Source organism: Lonchura striata, chromosome 7 (assembly GCF_046129695.1).
Source record: "Lonchura striata isolate bLonStr1 chromosome 7, bLonStr1.mat, whole genome shotgun sequence".
Lineage (NCBI taxonomy): Eukaryota > Metazoa > Chordata > Aves > Passeriformes > Estrildidae > Lonchura > Lonchura striata.
The window spans coordinates 16,311,363-16,336,310 of NC_134609.1; the positions used below are offsets into that span (position 1 = coordinate 16,311,363).

A 24,948-nucleotide genomic window follows, 5' to 3' on the forward strand; every position below is an offset into this window, starting at 1 on the left:
AATATATTGGGTAAAACTGTGAATTGCTAGTCTTTGTTTGAAATTATCTCTTTTAGATATATTTTGTAACAATGGTTTTTGTCAGGGATTTGGTAGGTTGATGCATAATGGAAGACACAGCCCCTAAATACATACTTTAGTTCCTGACTGATAGAGGGTTATGATGGCACCAGTGTTTCTGACAAGTTTAAAAGACACAGGATAAAACATTAGAGAGAATTCCGTATTTCTCAGCAGGAAAAATGTAAATCGCCTTAATTTTATTCCTACTGAGCTGTGGCAACTGAGGTCTCGTATTTAAATGTGAATTATTAAATAGACAGCATGATGATGATAGGAGCAAACTATGTGTTACTTGTATCAACAAGTTCTCATAAGCCAAATTCCTTGTCAAAATTTCATATTCCCATCTATGCATTTGTGATAAAGGGAAGTAATTTTAAGAGTATTATGCCTTTTATTCTTAAAAGCTTCCCAGGGATATTAGATTAGGGAATGGAGTGAGATTTGCCATATAAAAACCTTCTAGCTTCATGCCTCTAGAACTTAAAGTTATTACAGCACTGAAGAAAATAGTCACATCTAAAAAAACTCAGTAAAATGCATACAGATTGTGGTAATGTAGAAAGGTCAGAAATTGGATATCTTTAGCATAGTTTATAATTTGCTTTAAAAAAACATTCCTGAAATGTATTTAACATTTATGGGAGTTGAGTTCATTGCAAAATGTGAAAAATTTTGCAAGTAAAAATGTTTAGGGTATGTTTGTGCTTTGTCAAGTGTGTTGATACAGTGAAAAAGCAGCTGGCAATCTGAAGCTGAGCTATTATATATGTGATAAATCTCTTCTCATAGAATCTCTTAGTGTTTGACTCTCACTATAGAACTTGGAACCCTTGCAATACCAGATTAGAAATAGCAACGAGGTATGAAACAAAAGTAAAGAATTATGCATTCCTTCTGCTGACTTTACACACCTTTTTAAGCTATAAGGAGGTGACTGTTACATATATCTGTACATTTCTGCATGGATTTCCAGACTAAAGGTTGATGAAAGCTGATAGTCACGATATTAATGAGCACTGTAGGCTTGCATGGACTCTGGGCATGCATAGTGAAGCACGATAGTAATGTTTATATAATCCAGGCCTAAAGATGTAACATAAATATAGGTAACCTGCCATATAAATATAGATATCCCTGCAGGGGAATGTAGTGATTTAGCAAGATTGTGATTCTTTGTGAGGAGGAAATTAAGATCTGTTTTTCTATGTACAAAACAAGATTCTTGATACAAAAGTCCAATTTATGTGTTTGTTGGATATTTCCATTAAGTGCCATTATATATTGAAGGACCAAAGCAGGTATTATTTTGTTTTATTCAAACATCTTGGTTTCTAGAAGGGCTTTGCCTGTACTGGTATGCTTAAGAATTCATTTTAGAGTCAAAAGCATGTAATCTCCTGAACTATTAGCTACATTTCTTACCAGTATTTTCTTCCTACAGAATTTTGTAGCAAAGTAGTCCACAGTCATGTCTAGTTGATGAGACTGGACAAGTTCGAAATGTGCAAATGAGCTTCAGCAAGCAGTATTTTGTTAAAGCAGGATTGAATATATTGTATTCTGAGAAAGACTCAGCCCTGCTCTGTCGAGAGCCCTAAAAACAGGGAGTCCAAACTGCCACAGCCTAGTCAGCTAAAAGCCACATGATCTCATTAGCACTGCACTAAATCCAAGTACAAGAGGAGGTTCAAGATGCAGGGATGGTAAACATGGTCTCACAGTTTTTGGTTGATTTTGTATTCATTCTAATTAAATGCACATAAACCAAGAATATGCTGTTTACATGCAGAGTCTGAAGGCCAGGATTTTGTAATTGCAAAAACAAAATCAAGCTTATTTTGCATACTTGAGAATTGTTCTATACATCTTTTCTTTAGAAAAATCTGTGATGATAATGTCACATGCTGACACCATTTATGCAAACTTATTTGGTTTCATGCAATCATGGAACTAAGGTTGGGCAAACCAGCAGTCAACTTCCTAAGCTAATGTGTATCTCCTTTCAAGCCTGTTTGTTTTCTGGTTCTGCCATCATAACAGTCATGAGTAGATTTGTTGAGGATTGCTTTTGCTGAGCTTATTGACGTTTAAAATTTGTTTTGACTTAAGATCTAGTAGCAAGTCTTGTTTTTAATTTGCAGTGCAATTTGATTGCATAATTATGAAGCTGTTTGACATGTGTGATACAATTTGATTTGCATTCCTGCCAGTTTTCAACTGTAAGAAACAAAATCTGTTAGTAACAGTTTTAGTAGGAGTCACTGGAGGCTTCTTACAGTTTGTTTTCATTGTTTTCATTTGTCTTTTAATTTCATGGAAATTGAGAGATGAAACTCTATAAGACTATTTGAAGACTTCAGGTTATTGTTTAGCTGAGCTGTATATGTTGGTGTAAGTGGCTTTGATAATGTGAGGGGGGAAAAAAGAGTGGAAAAAATGTTATATGTAATAGGTATTTTTATATAATATATGTGTACAATGCAGCATAGAATGGAAGAGGACATATGTTACTTACAGAAACAAGGATTTTTAAAAAAGTAATAGAATTATAGCAAGTAGGCATTAGATGTCTTGTGGAAAAGCATGGACTCTGTTGTGACTTGATTAGCAAATTTGAAACCTATGTTCATACTCTTATAGAAATATGTTTCCCCTGGGAGGATACATACATCAAATTGGCAAAGTGTTTGCTCTGTGACCTACAAATCCTGGAAGTCTGTGGAGGAGACACAGTCTTGCCCATGCAGACAACAGCTGTATCACACTGCTCTGTGCATGAGTAACCACTGGAATTTTTCTGATAATGTAGCACTGAGTATCACTGATTGATTTATTTTTTTTCCATTGTGGAGTAGTAGGGAGACTTGAAGTAGCATTAATTGCACAGCAGATTTTCTCTGGAGAAGCCTCAGAATAAGCAGGTGATACTATTGTAGAGAGCAGTGTAAAAGGAAACTGAACTGGCAGAAGTATATAATCAGATAGCAATAGGTAAAGTAGTTAAGAAGTATTGGAGATTATATAATAATGGAAATGGTAACACAAGTGGGATTTCCATTAATTCAGAGACAGTCTAATAAACTTTTCAGTAGAAGTGAAGTAAATGGCTGGAGACCAAAAATGTAATTCTGATAATGCAAGATGTTTGTGGTACAAGGAGAATACCTGATTAAGAACCAAGGTAATTGTTTCACATTATGTATCTTCTTTAAGATGTTACCAAAGCACACCACCATTACTTGCTCTACTTACACAGAATTTCTAGAAATTTATATAAAGCATAGTACTGCAAAAGACTACTTTGGTCATGTCCTGTGGTTCTCCACAATCAGACAACTGAAATAATGCCTGCTCCCTTGCAGCCTACAAAACTACTAAGAACCACAAAACATTTTTTTCCAATATCCTATAAAAAGGTGAAGGAGATGTAGCGCAGCAGAGCAAAGTGCACGGAAGTTAGTGTGTCAGGAGATAAATCCAGAAGAGGCTGAGGATACCACAGTATTTCAGTTGCCCAGAGATCCTAACTCTGCCACAGATCACTGTTTTTTAACCAAGCACACAAGCAAATGGAGGCACAAAAGCATCTTGGTTGTGTATCTTGTAAACCTCCTGCCACTGCATCACTCCCTGCGAGCAGCCTCTGATGCTTCAAAGGCTAACCCCACTTCACCAAAAATCAATTACCTATGAAAAAAAAAAACAAAACCAATCTAACTGTTGTGGCACAATACAAGTTTTTATGCTATAACAAAGAATCTTTGCCTTTAAAGCCAAAGTAATGTCTGTTAGGTTATTTGCACATGAAGAATTAGCTTAGCTACATGGCCGTCTACACCTGCACTGTGCTTTAAAAAACCCAAACAAACCAGAAAGCAGCAGCTGATCACAGTTCATACATTGGACTCCTGGGGTAACTGAACAGACCATTTGGTCTGTAAAATTTTCTAAGTTTGTCTCCCTTCCTCTGGGAAGCTTCTGGATAGCTTTTTTTGTCTGATACATGTAATCATGCCTATTCAAAATGTTCTTCAAAGTCAAACTCCAGAATAGTGGCAAAATAATTAAGGAAACAGAAGGAAAATACCTTTTAAAAATATGCCCATCACACTTAAATCTACAGCTGCTTTTAGCTGAAAAGTTTGAATTCTGCTGAGATATTGTTTTTATACTTGCAATACCTCTGAAGATTATAATCACAGTTCTCGAATTTGCTGTTTCCAGGAAGGTATGTCAAGCTGTTCACAAGATCTTCACCCAGTATGTTTAATGGTCAGCTAATAATATGTTCTAAACCAGATATATTTTCCCTTCAACCTCTGCATACAATTGACTGAAGTTAAATTGTCTCCTTCATGCTTGTGACAATTTCTAGTCAATTTTGTTTCAGAGTTATGATTTTTTTCCTTGCACTGGTAATCTCCCTCACACACTGCTATGATCTTTTTTCATGTTTTCTGGTTCCCTAGCTGGGAAGAGACAGTGTGTGCTCTGGCTGACCAGTATTTCAGTGTGCTAAGGAAATGTTTAGCAATACAGATCTGCTCATCTTTCCCTTGCTGGAGTCACTTGTTTGATTCTGTCTTCTTTACTAGCAGCCAATTATTATAAAGTGTGTAGGAACTTACTTTACGATTTCTCTTACTTTTTAAAAGTTCTTGGAATTTAATTCAACACAGTTGGAACACTGTGGGACACAATTTTACCTTTCTTTTGAAGTGTTTCTTGAATGCATTTTTCTTGTTTATGTATTTGTCAATGGCCTAATAATACAGATGTTGGCATTTCGCAACCTGCTTTGCTACTTTACTTTAGGCCATAAAAGAAGAGTAAGCATTAAGAAATGCTATATATATCCCATAAGTGCTATTATGTGCTAATACATGACTTCTTATAGAGAGTTCAGTAAGGATGAAGAAAAACCCGCATGGCAGAAATGCAAAACATCATTCCTGATCATTTTCATGAGCAACTGATGGGGATAAGAGTAGCCTGATTCCTATTGTTTCCTATCAAATCAAAGGCAGTTTTCACACTGAGCATACTACTATTTTTATATGATAAACAATGTTTCTAGTCTTTGTCTAAAAAGCAAAGAAATATGTCACATGATCCCAAGATTATGACAAAGACTTTGATAATGGCAGTAAGAGTTAAGTTTGCTTGCTGCTAGTAAATTACTCACATACATGAGAAAGCATGCAAGATGGAGCAAGGAAAATTCGAACTGGACCTAAATAAATTTAATTCACAAAATAATTTTGATAGTCAGGGGTTGAGACAAGTTGCCTAGAGGGGTTGTATAATTGCCATCCTTACATATACTCAGACTTTCTTTGGATGAAGCTCTGAGCAATCTGAATTAACTTTAACATTAGACCTACTCTGAGCAAAGGCATTAGACCAGATGATGTCCAAAAGTCCTGCCAACCCAATTAGTGTTCTATTCTAGATAATGTTCTGCTTGATTGGGAAGTTAACACAGGAAATAAGAGATCCCAGGTGGTTATATGTGAACTCTTCTTCCTACCTGAGTAAATATGCAGTAATTTTAAGTAGGTTGCCTGCAGTTTGAGGGAGGTTGATTTTCCTGTCTGTGGTGCAGCACTGATGAGGTGACATAGGGAGTGCAGTGTCCAGTTCTTAGAACAAGAAGAACATGAAGCAAGACTCAGAGCCCCAAAGATGTTTGAAGTATTGGAGCATTGTTCATGTAAGGAGGGGTTGAGAGTCTGGGGACTGCTCAGCTGAGGAAAAAAGTCTCAAGGGGATCTTTCCAACATATATAATTCTTTGATGGGAGAGAATGAAGTTGAAGAAGTCAAACTGTTCTCAGTAGTGCCCACTGATAGGAAAAGAGGTGGTAGGTATAAATTGAAACACATTAAATTCTATCTGATAACAAGAAAACATTTTATTTTCTTTTTCACTATGAAGTTGATCAAAACTGGGACAAATTGCCCAGAGAGTGTGTACAGCCCCATCTGTGGTGATAGCAAAACCCAGCTGGATACAGTCCTGGACAACCTGCTTTAGCTGGCTCTGCTTAAGCAGACAGGTTGGATTAAATGATCTCAAGAGGTGTCTTCCCAACCTAATGAATTCTGTGAAGGTTTCAAGTTTTTAAAAGCTGTAGAATGGCATTTTCAGATGTCTAGAGAATCAGTATCTGGTGAAGGCAAAAGCTGTGGTTCTCTCTGAATGCCATTCAGATTGCTACACAATTTCTATCAAGAAAACTAAGAATTTTTTTGTTTTGTTAGTTTCCTTGTTTAGATGTATTTCAGTAATTCTTTCATCTACAAAATGCAAGTAACTCTTAGGATAACTGGAGGGTAGTTGGAGACTTGCCTAGAAACAGACTCCTGAGTAGCTGGATAAGGATGTAACATTGTACCAATGTGGATATTCTTGCAAAGTTAGAATTATTAATTAATTTCAAATTTTGCTGAGAATTTGGCTTTATTGACCAATATTTATTTTGTCTATAAACTTTACTTGGGAGCTGACATCAAACATTGGTATAGTTCAAGAAGTATTAGAACTGCTTTAATTAAATTCTTGGAGTTCACAAGTTCTTGGGTGTCCTGGCTGTTCCTTTCAAAAGATACATTATATTCATATTTAATGTAAGTAATTACTCTGTTTCACATCAGAATGATACAGTAGTTCTTTGAGGATTTCTGGAAATTACTCCTCAAGGATGATAATGCCTAGAAAGAGGCAGTTTTTTTTATGTGTTAGGAAAGCTCATATATGTGAAAAAGGACTTGGCTGTTTAAAAAAAGTAAGCACTGTGTTAGAGAACACTGAGGACTGCTGAGTAAAAGTCAGTTGATGAGAAAGTCAGAAGTTGAAGAAACAGAAAAATGAAAGCAGCTGTATTTTCATCACTCATTTGAGGGCTACAGTCACCACCTCTGCCACACCATGTGTCCTAGGGTGACTTTATGATACTGTATTGTATCCCCAATGTCTGCTTATGCTGGATGTTGAGTTCTGTGCTTTAAGACTGGATCCAAGAGCTAAGGGAGGGAGAAGCAGTGGTGTGCAGTTTTTTCTGCAGAAGCTTCACTTCCTCCCCCAGATTCCTTTCTCTTGGTGTGTTGTCTGCAGCACAGATAGAGGGAGGACAGCTTTCCTTTGCTTTTTAAGCCAGTTTCTCATATGTGAGCTGAGTCAAGAAAGTTTTTCCTGGGATGGTGGCTTTTATCTGGAACTGCTCAGCTTTCCTCTGGTCCGGAGCACCAGGACAATTGCTCGGGGGCCCCTCAAGCTGCACTGCAGCCTGAACACCAGGCCTGAGTCCTGGAGAGAGTGAGTGAGAGCCAAGCCACACCCCCAGAGGACTCTGAACCACAGAAGGACTCTAAATTTGCCATCTCTTCAGAAGAGTGAGAGGTTTTATTATTTAATATTATTCATTTTTCCAGGTTTGTGAATACGTTGCTTGTTAAATAAACAGCTTTTTTCCATTTTCTTTAAGGAGATTTTCTCCCAAAATGGTTGGGAGAAGGGCTGTGGAAATCTGCCTTTTCAGAGGAGACACCTTTTGTGTGTTTCCTCCCAAATTTCTCTCAAACCACAACAAATATTTTGGTGCCCAACATGAGACTTGAGGAAGTAGGAAAAAACTTGTTCCAATTGCATTTTGGCTTTATTTACTCTGTGTTGGGTTAAAGCAGTCATGCCACTTGAATTTATAACATCTCTCTGGCTTGAGGAACTGATGTCTTTCTGGTCCCGAGGCTTGTTTTCTTACCCACAGATAGCTTACAGAAGAAGGGCACTGATTAGGATTGCTATTTTGGTAGGTGTGATGATTATGATTTATAGAGACTTAACAAAGGTACTGGGGCTTATTCAAAATGTGTATGGTCTGTTGTTTATCCATCCTAGTGTCCGTAGCCTGTTTTGGGGATTTATTGGTATCTGCACCTAGTTTGTTAGAGGAAGAGTAGGGGATGAGATTTCCCGGCCCTTCCTCTCGCTTCTTCTCCTTTAAATCTGTTATGTCACCTTTTGAGAATATTCAGTTTCCCCTGAATGTTAGAGAGACTACTTTCCTGGTATTTTATCTGGTAAGCTTCCTCTATATGGTCTGCAGCTTGTCTAGAGTGAGGACTGAGATGTTCAGAGGGGTTGAGGAGACATCTGACCCAGGCATGGAAAATCCTGAGTGGTGTGGATAATGGGAGAAAATGGGCCAGACCCTGAAGGAATTTTGTGACCTAATAGCCTGGGACTTTCCCTGTGAACAAATTCAGAACCCAGATAAGCTGGGGAAATGTTTGCAAGAGAACCAGGACACCGCGTTTCCTGTCATTAATAAATAATACATATTTACTCTGATGAGCTCAGTTCATTTCTTAATTCTGTTTCTTTCATAATATGAAATGAATGCCTTGTTTGATTCAAACACTATTCTTGTTACCTTTGAACTGCTATAAGTAGATCAAAATGCTCACATCACATATATGGACCTGTATGTTTAAATAAACCTGTTGCATGCAATGCTATGAGTTAACTATCTCCTATATTATAATTCATAATTAATTTTTAAGCATTTATTAACATAATTTGCTTCCTGATGATATAAAGCATAAGTATTAAAGGATTCACTTTCCTCTGATAATGAAATGAGAGCTGCTTCTGCGCTGCTTGTCATTTGCTCTTTATGTTGTGGTCTGGAAAGGTGCTGAAAGCCTCAGCTTTCATCACCTTCAGTCAGCATCAACTTGGTACCAGCAGGACTGACTTCCTGCACTGTGGAGAGATGAGGCAAGAATTTATCATGTATGCTATCACTTACCTGGCATGGGACTGCTTGTCTGTAAAAGAGGGACTTCAGTATGACTTATGGGGATCAATACCAGTTGTGTATGTTTGCAAGTCTCCCAAATGCTGTGTGAGCATTACTGCATGGCCTACACAGTATAATGAATGACATAACTGAGTTTTTTGTTTGAATAGAATACTGTGCATCCATTACCATGTAAATATGAGCATAATTGATTAATTTGTTTAGAAAATGTTGGGTTCTTTATTTTTTCAAATGGGACATTTGAATAAACTAAGCTATGAAATCTCACTTAGAATACAGTATAGTTTTAAAAAAAGTATTGCCAGATGCAGTGGTTTGGAAACAGCCAGGAGAGCATCAGCAGTTGAATGTTTTAAATGCATGTATATAAGTTTAATAATGCTGTATCAAACTACATTTGAGCAGGGTCATTCTTATGCACATGCTGAAATAAGTCAAATTCTACTAAACTACTGAATGTGACTAATGAAAATATTCCCATGATATGTATATAGTTTTTGTTGTCTCTTTCTCTGTTTAGTGTTCTTTAGCCTGTGACTTGTCAGTGTGTGTTTTGTGGTATAAAACTGCAAACAATGGTTAACAGTAGAAGGTTTAGACCATCAAAACACATTCTGTAAAGCTATACTGAATCCTGGGATGCATCAGGCACAGCATCACCTGCCAGTCAGGGCAGGTGGCTGATCCCTTCTCCTCTTCACTGGTGCTGCCTCACATTGAGTGCTGGGGCACTTGGGGCTGCCTCGGTGTAAGAAAGATCTAAAGCTGTTAGTGAGTGTCCAAAGGAGGGCTATGAATGTGGTGGGTGGCCTAGAGGGGAAGCCTTATGAGGAGCAGGTAGCTCAGGTCACTTGGCTTGTTATGACTGAGGGGACTGAGGGGAGACTTCATAGACTTTGTAGCTTCCTCATGAGGGGAAGCAGGGGGGCAGACACCAATCTCTTTGTGGTGACCAGTGACAGGACCTGAGGAAATGGCCTACTTCAAAAGATTTTTATCTACATAGGCTTTTGTTAATGTTGTGGAGAAATAGCCTCACACAAGATGAACATTTTATCAGGAAAAATCATTCTGTTTGGGTTGAATTGCTGTCTGGTTTATCATGCATTCATCATTGCACTGTAACTTTAATTGTAACAGTTTTTGATGCACCTGATTCAGACTAGTCATTGAATTGATGCTAATGAAGATCTATTGCCTGGTAAATATTACAGCAGTAGGACTGGGTGGCAGAAAGAGGCCAAAGTTATTAAAGCCTTTAGCTATTGTAGCACTTACACAAGGATGAAAGGGAAGAGTGCACTGGAAGGCCACTGCAAAATGAGCAGTTATTTCAAAATGCAGAACAGAAGAGCCAAGACTTAAAACAGTTGCAGGTAATGTGGTGGCATTGTAGCCTATACAGGAAATGTCTCCTTATGTTTCTATCATTATTGTTAAATGCAGTATAAAAGAAATTTTCTAGAAACAGTACAATTGGAAAATTAAGGCAGCATTAGTTTCATGGGTAATTACCTGGTAATTTCTGTGACTAGGAAGGCAAAGCAGATGCACTGAGCCACGGAGACTGCTTTTACTCGTGCTAAGCCGTTGGCTAGTTGGTCCCAGTTCGAGGAAATCACATGTATATTCACGGGATTCGGGCTAACTTAGTGCAGTGTTGTGCGTTTGCGGGCTGGAGAAATGGGTTTAACTTCCACCCTTCCACGGGCAGAAGCTGAAGTTATTTTTAAGGAAGGGCGCCGGTGCCCCCCCAGCGGGTGTGTACCGAGCGAGGGCGCGGGCCGGGCGCCGCCGCCGCGCTTACCTGGGGCCGGCAGCGCCGCCGCCCCGCCGCGCGCGGGCAGCCCGCGGAGCGGGGCTCCGGCCGCTGCCGCCCCGAGCGGCGCTGCGGGCTGTGGCGCAGCGGGGCTCGGCCGGGAGCAGCGCCTGCGCGCCCGTCCCGCCCGCCCCGGGACCGGCCGCGGCAGCCCGGCGGGGAGGAGGGAGCGCTCCGAGCGGGGGAGGCGCGCGGCGTTTCCCTTTCTCTTTCGCCGGGCGCCCGCCCGAGGCCGCGGGGCTGCGCCAGGTACGGCCGGGGCCGCGGCGGGGCCGGGAGGCGCCGCAGGTGCGGGCGGGGAGGGACGGGAGTCGCGCGGGCCGGGCCGGGGCCGGGCGGCCGCCGCCCTCTCCGGCCGCGGTCCCGCGGGGCCGGGGCGGCGGGGCGGCCGCTCCCCGCGGGCCGGCGCGGCCTGCGGGCCCGCGGGGCGGGGCGGCCGCGGCCCCTGCACCTGTCACCGCGGCCCGAGCCCGTCCCGCCGGCGGCCGCAGCCCGCGGGGCGGGGGCGCGGCCTCCGACCTCGGCTGCCGGCGCACGGCGGCCGCTGTTATGTAAATGACAGCCCCGGGCCGCTGCCAAGTTCATGGCGACGTTGGTCCTCCGGGGCATCGCCGCTGTCCGGCCGGGTTCACATTGCTCTGCTTTTCCACGTGTGTTACAGGTAGGAAAATGACTCGCTCGGCGCAGGAGTAGGAGTTATGAGCCATGTCCCAGTGAGACCTGCGGAATTAAGATCAAATGCCTGGAGAAGTCCAGTTGCACAGAGCAGCGCCGCAGCTCTTGTGAACTGTGGATATCGACGCTTTTCAGACTTGCTTCTCTGGCCCCAAGCACTCTGCCAGCATTTCCTGCTCCACGAATGGCTACTCAGAGGAAGCACTTGGTGAAAGATTTCAATCCTCATATCACCTGCTATATCTGTAAAGGCTATCTCATCAAGCCAACTACAGTAACAGAGTGCCTCCATACCTGTAAGTAATACATTGCAAAATAGTCCCTCCTTCATAAGTTTGGGGGGTTTTTTTAAGTGTTAATGTATTTAATATAACTACTGTGCTTGGTTTTGTTTACTGAAGTTTTGCATTAAATATTTTATATTAATCCAGTCTCTTCTGAAGTTTGCTAAGCACTGGTCTGCAGTCTGGGTTATCTTGAACTGTGTGCAGTTCTATATTCCACAGTACAAGAGAGATGCGGAGCTCCTGGAGCAGGTCCAGCAGAGTTGATCAGGGAGCTGGAGTACCTGTCTTACAAGGAAATCCTGAGGTAGATAGGCCTATTCAGGCTCAGGAAGAGATGGGTGAGAGGGACCTCATTAAGGTGTGTAAATATCTAGGGTGGATGTTAAGCGGATGGAACCAGGCTCTACTTGGTGGTGCTAGCAATAGAACAAGAGTCAATGGGCAGAAACTCATACGCAGGAAGTTGTATCTGAACATGAGGAAGAACTTCTTTACTGTATGGGTGACCAAGCACTGGAACAGATTGCTAGAGAAGGTGTGGAGGCTCCCTCATTCAAGAGCAGTCTGGATGCCACTCTGCCATGTGCCCCTGCTTGAGCAGAAAGGTTAGACCAGATGACCCACTGGGGTCCCTTCCAACCTGACCTGTTCTGTGAGGGCATGTCAGCTCTGCCGGACACCTGGCAGAATACAGAGACCCTTTTGTTTGCCCTAGGCTAGTGGTGATTGTGCTGGCTCTAACACCAAACTTATATCACTGTGGCCTGTCTGATCACAGGTGAGATCATCATGTCAGCTGTGCTTTTGATGGTATAAGCATGCTTGAAACTTAAACTAATGTATCTGTTGGCAGCATGTGTGATGGATGCCCTAGTCTGGACAGTAGTGGCCCACATCTCTCTAATGTGTTCCATGGCACAATGCAGAGAAATACGTGAAGGTGGCAAAATATTTACTTAGGAAGTAGATCTCTTTCAGTCAAACTGTTTCAGGAAAAGTTGTTTAAGTTGTTTTCTGCTTCTACTACATATAATACATTGGCATGTATGAATTATATTCAACATATGAATGGTCCTGTCAAACTCTGTCATCTTACTTGTACAAGCTTATTTACATGCTTGCTTTTTTTACATTTATTTCTGAATAGGCAGTAGTTTCACTGGACCTACTTTAAGATTTGATATCTTTCCAAATAACATTTGGAGTCTTCTAAAAGAAGAGTAAGGGGAATTGTATGTCTTTTCATAGATTTCCCTTTTATAACCTTTAATATAGATCAGTTTAAGTCTTGTTTTGGCATTTCCTCTAGTTTCTGTGCAATGTTGTTCTTGCAGTTGTTAAATGTCTTCACTGTTAATTTTTACAATTTGGTGTTACATCCCTACTCTATGAAGCACACAGAGAATTAAAATGGAAGCCACTGTGCAGCAGGAAAATTATGGCACAGTGTCCATCACAGACACATGGCAGGATAACTCACAGAACTGGAGGAATGCAGTGCATGGCTATAAAACCCTCCAGAAGGGATAGGCAAGGAAGGAGACCTGGTGGGGATAGCATGATGTATTAGGGAGTGTTTTGAGTGTCTAGAATTCAGTGATGGTGATGATAGAGTTGAGTGTTCATTGGTAAGAATTGGGGAAATGGCCAACAACAAGGCAGGTACCACGATGGGAGTCTGTTATGGATCACCTAACAAGAATGAAGAGGTAGATGAAGCATTTGAGAAGCAGCTGAGGGAAGTCTCACAGTCACTAGCACTTGTTGTAGAGGAATACTTCAATTTAACAGATGCCTACTGGAAATAGCAGAGAGAGAAGACAGTCTAGGAGGTTCCTGGAGTGGGTGGAGTATTGCTTCTTGATATAGTTGGTGAGTGAGGCCCTGCTAGACCTGTTGTTTGTGAACAGAGAGTGATGGGTGGGTGATGGAGGTTGGAGGGCATCTTTGGGCTCAGCAATCACAAGATAGTTTTCAATTCTTGGAAGAGTAAGGAGGGCATTTAGCAGAACCACTTCCCTGAACTTCTGGAGGGCAGATTTTGTAGCCTGATTGATGGAGTCCCTTGGGAGGCAGTCCTGAAGGGCTGAAGAGTCCGGAAGGCTGTGTGTGCTTTAAGAAGGAAATCCTAAAGGCACAGGAGCAGTTTGTCCCCATGTGCAGAAAGGTGAGCTGGCAGGGAAGGTGACCAGCCTGGCTGTACAAAAAGGCTTGTCTGGAACTTAATAACAAAAGTAGAGTTTCTAAGTTTGGAAGAAGGGGCAGTCTAAGCAGAAGGACTGCAGGGACACCAAGAAGTTATGGAGAGAGAAAATGAGAAGGGCCAAAGCCCAACCAGAACTTAAACTGGCTACTGCCATAACAGACAACTAAAAATGTTTATATAAATACATTATCAAGAAAAGGAATGCTAAGGAAGATCTTCATCCTTCATTGGATACCGGGGGAAAATAGTGACAAAGAATCAGGAAAAGACTGATGTACTTAACAGAAGTAAATTTATTAGAGAGAGGGAAATATATTATTAAATTGTCTTACCCTTTAAAGAAACTGGAAAAATTCCTGTACTGGTTATTTTTTTATGGTTGAAGTTTAATGAACATTAACAACTTGCAAGAGGTTGGCATTAGGGGAAAATAGTTATATCAGAAATCACATAGAAGGAAAAAATGCTTTTATTGTGGTATCTTTGTTAACATAATTTATTTTTTATTTTCTTTTGGTCCTATTACAAAACAATAATGGTGGAAGGAGCATTCTCCTCTCAGCACCATCTGCTTCTTTTGTAGTTTGTGAGCTCTTCACTGAGCCAGCTCTGTTACTGCCTAGTTCCCAGGTTAGAGCATGTGAATTTTACTGAGGTGCCATGTAGTTACACAGATCTTCTCACCAAAAAACTGCCACACATTTGGGTCATTAAGCAGAAATGCAGGAAAGAAGAAGGTGTTTCTTGAAAGCAAAGTCTAGTTTCAGTTGCCAAAATACAAAGATTACAGTGATGAAAAGGAAAATGTAAAACTTGAAAACAGTGGTGATATGCAAATATTATGTCTGCAAAGGAAAAGGTGCTGGAAGAATACAGGAAGGTACTCTGCTAAGTTATCTTGTAGAAAATATTTAATATTTTTAATTTTTTTTTCAAATACAGGTATGGTACCATACAGGTATGGTTCTTCTGTATTGTCCAAATAGATACCAAATATTGTCCAAATAGATACAGTGTCCAATGATTTTAACTGTCCTTTGGTGTTTGTCTTGTACTTACTAATTGTCATAGTTGAAAATAGTGTTGTACAAATGATCAAAATCTGCAGGTATTAATAGCTGAAGAAGCAGTGTAAGTTCATTAGATACTGGGAGTACAATGTATTACTTTGGACAAGATGAAAAGCATGTATTGACATAGATGTTCTCCAATGGTCATAGGGGAACTAATGTGATCAGCAGTAACCAAAGCAGGGAATTAGCAGTTGGTTTGCATACTCTGTATTGCTGGAAAATATTAAGTCCTGCTCTGAGAAATTAGTGCCTTTTCAATAAGAAGTGTTTCTGCTGGGGCTTTGGAAAATGTTGGACAGAAAACTCCACTATTTGCTGCGAAACCTAAGTGCAACTTAGAAGTGCAAACTTTCCTATCTCTGTTGGAAAGGAAATGGTTATGTTAGTGCAAAATTACTTATTCTGCAAATTCAGAACTTCATTTCTTTTTTGCAACTCTCAACAGAATGGTTTTGTCTTATGGACTGAGATCTTTTTTTCTAGTCTGTTACACAGTTGTCAAGGATAAGAACTACTGATGGAAGCAGGCTGGATGTGAGCTAAAGGGCATGTCCCATCATCTGTCTCCTGAGTCACTCCATTGTTTAGTACAGTGTGCACTTATAAAATTTGCAAAATAAACTTTCCTCAAGAACATTCTTTAGTATCTTAAAAAATAACAGACTGTTTACACAATCATAGAAATGTTGGTTGAAAACATCAACAAACATCTGGAGGTTGTCTAGGCTAACTTCATGCAGGAGGCAGGTTAGGTGCCAGCACTCTACCAGGTCAAGCCATGTCTTTGTGTAGTTGACATTTGAATTTCTAAACATGGAGTCTCCACAGCCTCTCTTAATAACCATTTCCATTGCTACAGTCTTTATCTAGTTTTTCTGAATGTTCTGCCAAATGTCAACATGTGACCATTGCTTGTGATGCTATTTGCCACTTCCCAGAAGATGGGCTCTGTCACTCCTGTAGCTGCTGTTCAAATGGTCCAAGCTATTATTACATCACCCACCAGCCTATAGCATTATTTGCTTTTGGCAAATTGCTCTTGCCACTTCCTGATTACATTTTTGTTCCTCACATAGCTGGAAATTCACTCCAAGGGACATGATGTAATCTGCCATCTTCACAGTAAGCTGGAATTGGCTGTTTAGGTGTACTTCCCTGAGTCATCCTTCCCCTCTTTATTATAGGTGGGCATAACACACCACCCTTTCTAGTCATTGGGTACCTCTCATAATCACCCTGATTATGGTGATGAGCTTTCATGTTAGTGAGTCCTTCCTGGGCTGTAGATTTAAATACATCCAGGCTTTGTCAGTAAGCTTTAACCTGCTGCTCCTTGGCTGTTGATCATCCCTCTCCTTCCCAAATCAAGCTAGTATTCAGGGAGGATCAAGCACTGGCTGTGAAGACCAAGGCAAAAAGATACTGAGGACTTCAAAATTTTCTGTATAAGCTATTCCTCAGTTGTTTCCCTCATTCATTAACAGGCATATTTTGTCTAAGCTTCCTTCAACTACTAGCATACTTGGACAATTCCCTTATGTCTCTCATCAGTTTTAGCTATAGCTGGGCCTTGGCTTTCCTACTTTTGTCTCTAAGTGCCAGACTAGCGATTTTATATCCTTTTGTTTCCCATTCTTGTTTCCACTTCTAATATGATCTACTTTTGCATATTAATTAGGGACCATATGCACTAAGCAATTCTTGTGCACTAAGCAGTTCTTCTGACATAATTCACTGTACAGTGGACTGTAGCTGCCAGCTCTCTTGAGTCTCTTTCCAATGATAGTCTCCTTGGGAAATCTGATGAGCAGTTGCTTAAAAAAGCTAAAGTCCCATCTCCTAAAGTTCAGAGTCCTAACTGTGCTATTTAAGTGTGTATCCTTTCTCAAGACGCTCAACTCACCTCAAGGCAAGCTTCTGTCTGTGGCTGTTGACTCTATTCATCACCAACTTTTCCCTGTTTATGAACAGGAAATCAAAAGGTGCATTACTCCTAGTTGGTCTCTCTAATATTTGTGTTAAGAAATTGCCAACCAAGGCAGTCTGTGAACTTTCAGAAATGTCCTTCCCTGCAGGAAATTTACTAGAGATGTAATTTTCAATATCAAATAATCTTTCAACCAGAGTGGTTTTCAGCTTTTTGCTAAAAACCTATGCTGTCAACAGAAGATCCCAAAAAAACTTCACTGCAGCAAAATTTCTCACCCTCAGACAAGCAAGCTGAGCTGCCTTCAGACTCCTTCTGCAGAAACTTTAGTCAATGGCATGTAGCAGGGCCTAAATGTTATTTTTTGATAATTTTCAACACAAAACATCTTTCTTGGTTATCACATACTGAAATTCTCTCTCCCTTTTAATAGAAGATAATCTAGTATGACTGTGTCTGGTAGTAGTAATTAAGTGAGGAATAGTCCCACTTGTATAGTTTCTGAAAAGGTGGTTAAGTGAAGTTTCCTGTCCTGATTTTAAGCAAACGCTTTCCCTAAAACTAAGTACTGCTTTTAAAGCAGGCTTAAGGAAGATAATTAAGTACTTCAGTAAACTTACCAAATGACTTGTGGCACCTCTGTGCCATCAGTGAGATGGGTTTGATATTACACTAGCTGTGCATATCCTATGCCCTTCCTTTGCTCACTGAATCAGAGTGATTAACTTTGAGAGGAAATCCTTGGAAGAATTCAAAGGATGAATTCTGGCATAGAATTTGCACCACAGTTAACTAATTAAACATTATCTTGTAGAATACTTTATTTCAAAAATGCAATATGAAGTTTTATTTAGGTAGCTCGTTAATCAACATTTAAACAGTGACCTGGATGGATACATATGTATGTAGATATTCATAAGATAGGTTCTTTTTTTTGTTTGTTTGTGACAGCACAGTCTTGGCACTTGTATCTATGTTTTTCATCTGATTACAAAGATCTGAAAGAGTGTGTGAACCAGATATCTCTGTATTGGAAAACGACATTGTTATGGTTGCCAGCCAATTAGCATATGTCACACAAGTACTTTTATCAGCCATAGAAAGTCATCTTACATGGATTTAACTTTTATTGTGTCTCATCTGAAATGTCATTGTACAACTATGAAATTCAAGTTCTCATTTCACTGTCATGTGTAGCATATACCTCAAAATTCCGCAAACTGTACATTTAGGTTAAGCAGTTTTCTTTTGCCTGTTTGCTGCCCTGCCATGACCTACAGTAAAGCAAAATAAACCATGTTATTTTGTTAATCTGTACTGGAAGCACTGAAGGGTTTTGATTCAGAGTATTTTTTTTCCCTGAGGTAGTGATTTAACAATATTTGTATTTTAATTGTGTTTAAGGATTCCCTTTTTGCCTACCTTTTCCACCCAATATTTAGATTTCATCCTATTTTTCTGAAACTGCAAAGAGATAGGCTGTGAAAAATGTTCAGTGTTTTACACCGAGAGTAGCAGAGGATGATTATACCTATCATATAGGAAAATATTTGGTTGATGATCCCACTAGGAATATCATGTATCAGTTCATTATTTTTGCATGCTAGAATTTATATGCATTTTTTTCCCTTATATTCCTGTTTGTAAATCACATTTTGTTTTGGTTGGCAAATCCTCATAGCACCATAGATCTACATGAGAAAAAGCAAAAGTTTGTTTAGATTACTTCAGTATTGATTTGCAGTTTCAAGGGGGTTTTTATGGTCTTGAGCTGGCTATACAAACACATGATCCAGATCTGTGTGTTTATTGGCATAGAGAAACCTCCATATAGGTCTGGAATAAGGTTCTTGGTTCCTTATTATGTCTTTTCTGTAAAGATCTTTCCTACACTGGAAATTAGGCTCTTCATTAATCATTAGGTCCTTTCTTGGACCATGGATGCCTTCCAAGGGTGTCATCTCCTCTGGAAAACAAAAGGTATGAAGAGAGCACAAAAATATATTCAGACTGAGGAATTCAATCCCTTTCCATAGATTGGTTTATATTATAAATATTTCTTCCAGTTACATTATTGTGGATATTACCATGCTTTATCTTTAGCAGTGTTTAGTGTTTGGGAGATTTTATGGTGTCAATTATCTGACTTAAATAAGTATATTAGTTATTGATCCTATGGCATGAAGTTCTTCTAAATAGTCATAATTTCTGATTTCTTCTAGATGTACATGAAAGCTATAGCTCAGATAGGCCCTATTTGTCTTTAGTTTGGAAAGCAAACAAAAAACGTATGAAGCCCAAATGTAAAATATCTTTACAAAACAACTCAATGCAGTAAGAAGAGAGTCATCTCATCACAAACTTCAAGAACTTCTCTGACATGACAGGAGCAAAAATCTTGAGAGCGAGTGAAGGAAATTAAATGCTCTTAATTTCAGAAAGTTTTTCTAAAATGCAAGGAAATTTTTTTCAGAAGGAGGCTAATTCTGTTGCATATAGAAAAGAAACCAAATCACTCTGGTATTGATACAAAACCCCTTCTTCCTGTGAAGAATTTTTGTGCTAATTCTCTGAGTCTGTTGCAAAAAAAAAAAAAAAAAGGAATGGTTTGGGCTGGAACAGACCCTTTGTTCTGACCCTTCTCCCATGAGCAGGGACGCCCTCCACTAGTTCAAGTTGCTCAGAGCCTCATCCAGCCTGGACATTTTCCAAACAAGAGAAGGTTAGAGGTTGAGCTTACCAATTCCAAAATTAATACTGAACAGTTGTAATTACATTTTTACAAATGTTTCCCCTTTGTTTATTCTTTATCATTTTAACTTGGTGTTAGACTAGAAAGGCTCCATAGAAATGCTGCTGTTTATACTAGACAGAAGGCTTACCAAACAAAGATTAACTCCTTCCTTTGTTATGGGAGTTAGCAGATGAAACTCCATTGAAAAAGAGTTATCTTTAAGCTCAGTTTCTATGAAGTCAAGTTAAAAGAGGTCTAGAGTAAGCCAAACTCTTCTGTTATCCACCTCAGTGACTTTTAGCTGAATTTCCAAATGACAGTAACATTTGGATTTTTTTTACATCTGTGTTAGACTTCACAATTTCATCATCATACTTGCTCCTCAGCCCTTTTCCCTGCACATTCTTTAAACTGAGGCTTCCAACTAATGGCATTTCTGAGCCAGCTGGTGACTCTTAACCTGGAGGTTCATCAGTATTGTCATCACCCACCCCTAACCCATAGTCCTTCTCCTGACAGAAGCAGTGAATTCAGCACAATTGAGATACCAGGATTAGGAGCTCTCTGGTGCTGCAGCTGAAAAGCTTATCTGGCAGAAGAGTTATTTTACCATTCCTTGAGAATCTTGGGCTGTGAAGTTAATGTCATTAAGTTAGTGATTTAAAACAGTTGGAAAAAAACACCTACATGGAGGTTTAATGTGTGTGCTATGTCAGCATCAGCTGATTTGATATTTCTGAGCATTCTAAGGCAAAGGCAAATAAAGGCTGTGTTTGTTAAAGGAAGTTCAAGATTCCTAGAGTTGTCTTATAATTAGGATTTACTAAGTTGTTTAGAGATGTTCATACTTCTTTAAGTAATTGATGAAAAAAAATACAGTGTTTCAGCAGAAAGCATATTGCAGTCACAGCAGTCCTTTTATGTTTTCAGTCCATTTACTGATGAATCTGCAGTTCTTATTTCAGTTTAGGTGAATTAATAATAAGAAGAGGGTAGAGTTTATCTCCATCCAGAACATTTTTGTGCAGTAATAATAGCAGGCATAGTTGTTCTCATCAGGTTGGCTTCCATAATTAATGACATTAAAATCTACAGTCTGTAATTAATCATTTGAAAGCAACAGTAGTATAGCACCTTGTTTAGTGTACTTTCAGTTAATTGGTTTTTAAATTCACATTTTTGTTGGTTTGGATTTATTGATAATTGCCAAGGTCCTGATCCTGATTTTTCACTATAAGGCTCAAATATTAAATGTTGAGTGTACATTCTGTCATTGCTTTGGAAAGCACTGTGTCAAAAGGGAAACACTTTGAACCTGTGTACAATTTCTGTGACCTTTTCTCTTACAATAAGTATTTAAACCAGTATTTTCAGCTGCAAGCAACACCATGAAGCTGAAGTGAGTGTGTAAGTCATTTTCAGATCAGCTGAGGTGATGGTGAGCTGTGCTGGCTGAAGCTCCCCATCACACATCTGAGAACCTATTCTTTAAGGAGGTACAGGCTATGGGCTTCATGTGTTATGATGCTGGGAGAATTCTAAGTAGCAAAAATATCACATAATTTAAAGTGCTTATCCAACCTGTGCTGCTGATCTTGGTGTCTCAGTGGAGCAGAACTAATGGTTTTGAGGAACAAGAGGGGGATAAGATACATTGTAATTATTTACTTTAAGACAATACTTCTTTATTTCTGATGTATGAAGTAGCTACTAGGCATCATTAGGTCATATTAGAGCAATATTATTTAGATTTTGTCTAAGCGGGTTTTTTCCTTTTTCTTTATCCTTCTCTTAGTTTGTAAGACTTGTATTGTTCAACACTTTGAAGACAGCAATGACTGTCCCAGGTGTGGCAACCAAGTGCATGAGACCAATCCACTAGAAATGTTAAGGTAAGAATCTATTCCACAGCATTTGCTGAAATGGAAGACCAACAACAAAAAATCTTATTGTCTTTATCCTAAAAGGGCAATAATGGTTTTGTTTATTTGTATAGTGCATATATTAACTGTTCTAAGCCATATAGGTTGTTATTTTCTCAGCTCCCACTACATTACAGATAGATTTTTTTCAGATACAGTAAAAGGAGGAAACATAAGGGAAAGACACAGAAATAGTGGTTCTATTGTACAAGTTGAAAAAAAATTAGTATCTCTAGTGAACAAATAAATGAACCAGATAGCTTTTATTCTTTACATGAAATTAAAATCTAGAGGGTTGTTTTTTCAAATTATTTAGGGAATTCCAAACCTCATGGCAAATTTTTCTTTTTAGAGTGACATACAGAAAATGAATAATGTTAAAAGCAATGTTTTTCAAGGCATAAGTCCACCAATCTGAATTGAAATCTGCTGTAAGATTAATGAAAAGACATTCATGAAAAAAGTTTTTACATTAAAGATACCCTTTCTTGAGATTTGTTTATATTGCATTAACATACTTTTTAAAAAACAATTATTTTTCATAAAATTCTGGATTCACTTTTAGGGATGGTATGTTGAAACAAAGATGATAGGCATCTGATAAGATAGAAAAATTAGGAAATGTCATCTTAAGTGGAAGAACTTCATGTTTTCCTGGAGACCACTCTGTGCCCTCACTCCCAACACTACCTCCAGCCCATTCCCCAGTATTATTGTTTTGTAATATTGTTGTGAACTTAGAAGGACTCATATTTACATTAACATAAATATATAAATTTACATCTGCAATTTACTAGGCTTGGTATAATATTCTGATGCCATTGGTTTTGTTACAATTTGTCATATGTTGCTTTGATTTTTGACTGATCCATGTGTGCACAGCCATTCCCAGTTATGTACCAAGAGCATAACTGAGAGAGATTGAATTCAGCAACTGTAAAGGGTGTTACTGGCTTAAGTCTTTGTCATCTGAATATTTTTGGAAGGGTAGGGCCTGAGCAGGTTTATGTAGATTATTTTTCTGATTTCCTGGCAGTTTCTGAGGTGCTGTGTGAGTCATAACAGAATATGCTATGGGCTATTAATAAGCTGAAAACAAAAGCATTTAGAAGTATTTATTTTATTCTGATAGGACCACTTCATATTAGATGAGAAATGCATTTTCTGGAACATGTAGCAGATGTTTAGTAAACAAATATTGTCCTTTGAGCAGGAAATTATAGATGGGTGAGAAAAGTTGAGAGCACAAGCCAGAAATGTGGGAAGAGCTATTTTCTATGCAATTATTTGCTGAAATTCCTTTTAGAATCATTTTGGTCTCTTTGCCAAGAAACTGCATATAGTTAGTAGTTTCCTGGTTGTATTTTATGAACCAACTTTAAACATTGCCTAAACTAATAATCAGAAGAGCACATGAGCCTTGCAATGGAGTTATCTTTCCTGGATGTTGCCTGCATAACTGAATACAAGTCTGACACTCTGACCATAGAGATCCAGTCCCATCATTGCTAAAGAATGCAGTCATTGTCTAAGAAATTGTGTTGAACACCACTTAGGAGTTTTAGCTAAGATCTCTCAGATAAGCTTTATAAACTACTTCTAAACTCAGTTCTGAATAACTTCATAACTATGTGAGCTTTTTACATGTATCTCTTAGTTGGCAGCACTTGGGGTCTCTTGTAACTACAAGTCTGAAACCCAACACTGAGCTCTAAAATGAAAATGTTGGAGGACTGTTAAATTTTAAGAATTCCTGTTTCTGATTCAGCAGAATTCTGCATCATCAGTACTCAATAGTCAGTATTGATAATGTCATGAAGGCAGACTTCTTTTTCTCTTGCTAGCATACTCCTGTGCTTGCAAGTTTTCCTGAGCAATAGCCTTAATTTGGTTCACATTTACTGATAGTTATCAGAGAGTGTTGATCTTGTAACTCATTCAGTATTATAAAAGAGGTGAAAAAAGGAGCTGTACACTAAGCTGACAGAAATGCATGGTTTTTCTTTCTGTATGTTCTGCTTTGGATATTTGAAGATAGAAGATGTGGGAATGGAAAGAGGTGTCTGTAAAATATCAATGTTCTTTTTTCAGCATTAACAGGAAGTATCAGAAAATAACTGAGACCACCTTTTTCAAGTAGTTTCATTTTGGAAGGGTTTGATGTGAGACACAAAAATACAAATCTTTATGTCACAGTGCTTATATGTGTGGAAGACGCATCTGAAATTGAGAATCTTGTAATAATTTCGTTTTCCCTAAACTTTTAGTTTTACTTGCATTTAAAGGTCATATTGGACTTTTTTTTCTTCTCCTTGTTAGAGTATTGATTACCATTTATCCTCTGTAAAGAAAGAAGGTTTTTTTATTTAGTTTTCAGAAAAAAAAATAAGTTATTGACTAGAGTGGGAAGGCACTTCTTGCTTATAGCATTGTAAATTTGCAAAGTATACTGGATTTTTTTGCTATTTTAACATTACTGGTGACTTTTGTTTTGGGCCATTGAAAGTAAATTAGAAAGAGCTAAATAGGAATTATCAAAAATAAATGAAAGAAAACCAGCACATATTATACCATCCACTAGAACAGAGCGATTTTTAATTAAGGTAGTGATGTTCTCTTTTGAAGTCCTTATTTCATTTATTTTAATGAGTAAATTATGAAAGTTGGAGCTTTTTTACAGTATGAAATGAATTCTGTTTCTAAGCCATGTTCCCAAGTTCCCAGTGCTCTGCTGTGGAGACCTCACAGAAAGCAGTACCATGTAGTTCCCTCAGATACTGACAGAGGAGGCTACAAGATACACCATCTGGGAAGGTAGACCTACATTGTCATCTACCAGAAATCAAGCACTCAGACATCCTACAATTTTAATTTCCTTTTTATCTGTGAGAAAGTGCTCTCCCTGTGCTGCTTTGTTTTATGGGAGATACGTTTCACTCGCTGAATTTTTGTAGTTGTTGTCCCCTTAAGAAGAAGCAATTAAAAATGGACTGTGGTTGTAGCTGAAACATGAATATTTCTGTGGTATGACTGAATCTACTGATGGGTACCACAGGGATCTAGTCTCAGAACTTGATGGTTGGGTAATGGGTCTAATTGTAAACTTTGAAGTACAAGTAGAAATTCTGTAAGGAGAACCTTGAATACTCATATATTCATTTTAAGATAATTTTTATCAATTTATATGGATTGTAGGCATTCCTCAACAATAAAAACATTCAGTCTTACTCCTGCTTTGCAACTGTTGGTGAACAAATGACAGAACATCTGTGGTTTTTAAACCATATAGTGGTTAACTATAGTGTATTATTAATACCATGTACACACATGTATTTGCAATTATGTATGTGAAGAAATATATTGTTATTGAGATGAAAAAATAAGGCACTTTAAAATATGCCAGATTCTCACTGAA

The 24,948-nt window shown here is 38.8% G+C and overlaps 1 protein-coding gene across 7 annotated transcripts in view; it reads left to right on the forward strand.

The window, feature by feature from the left end:
* The window catches only part of PCGF5 (polycomb group ring finger 5), a 55,637-nt gene that overhangs the window by 19,561 nt on the left and 11,128 nt on the right, over nt 1-24,948 (forward strand). For 6 of the 7 annotated variants that reach the window (XM_021539480.2, XM_021539472.2, XM_021539512.2 and 3 more), the window contains 2 exons: nt 11,371-11,680; nt 21,407-21,503. In XM_021539480.2, coding sequence (XP_021395155.1) covers nt 11,569-11,680; nt 21,407-21,503 — 209 coding nt within the window. In that variant the 5' untranslated portion in view covers nt 11,371-11,568. Of the gene's footprint in view, nt 1-10,839; nt 10,959-11,370; nt 11,681-21,406; nt 21,504-24,948 lie in introns of those variants that run through there. The other variant, XM_021539487.2, reaches the window with a different exon arrangement.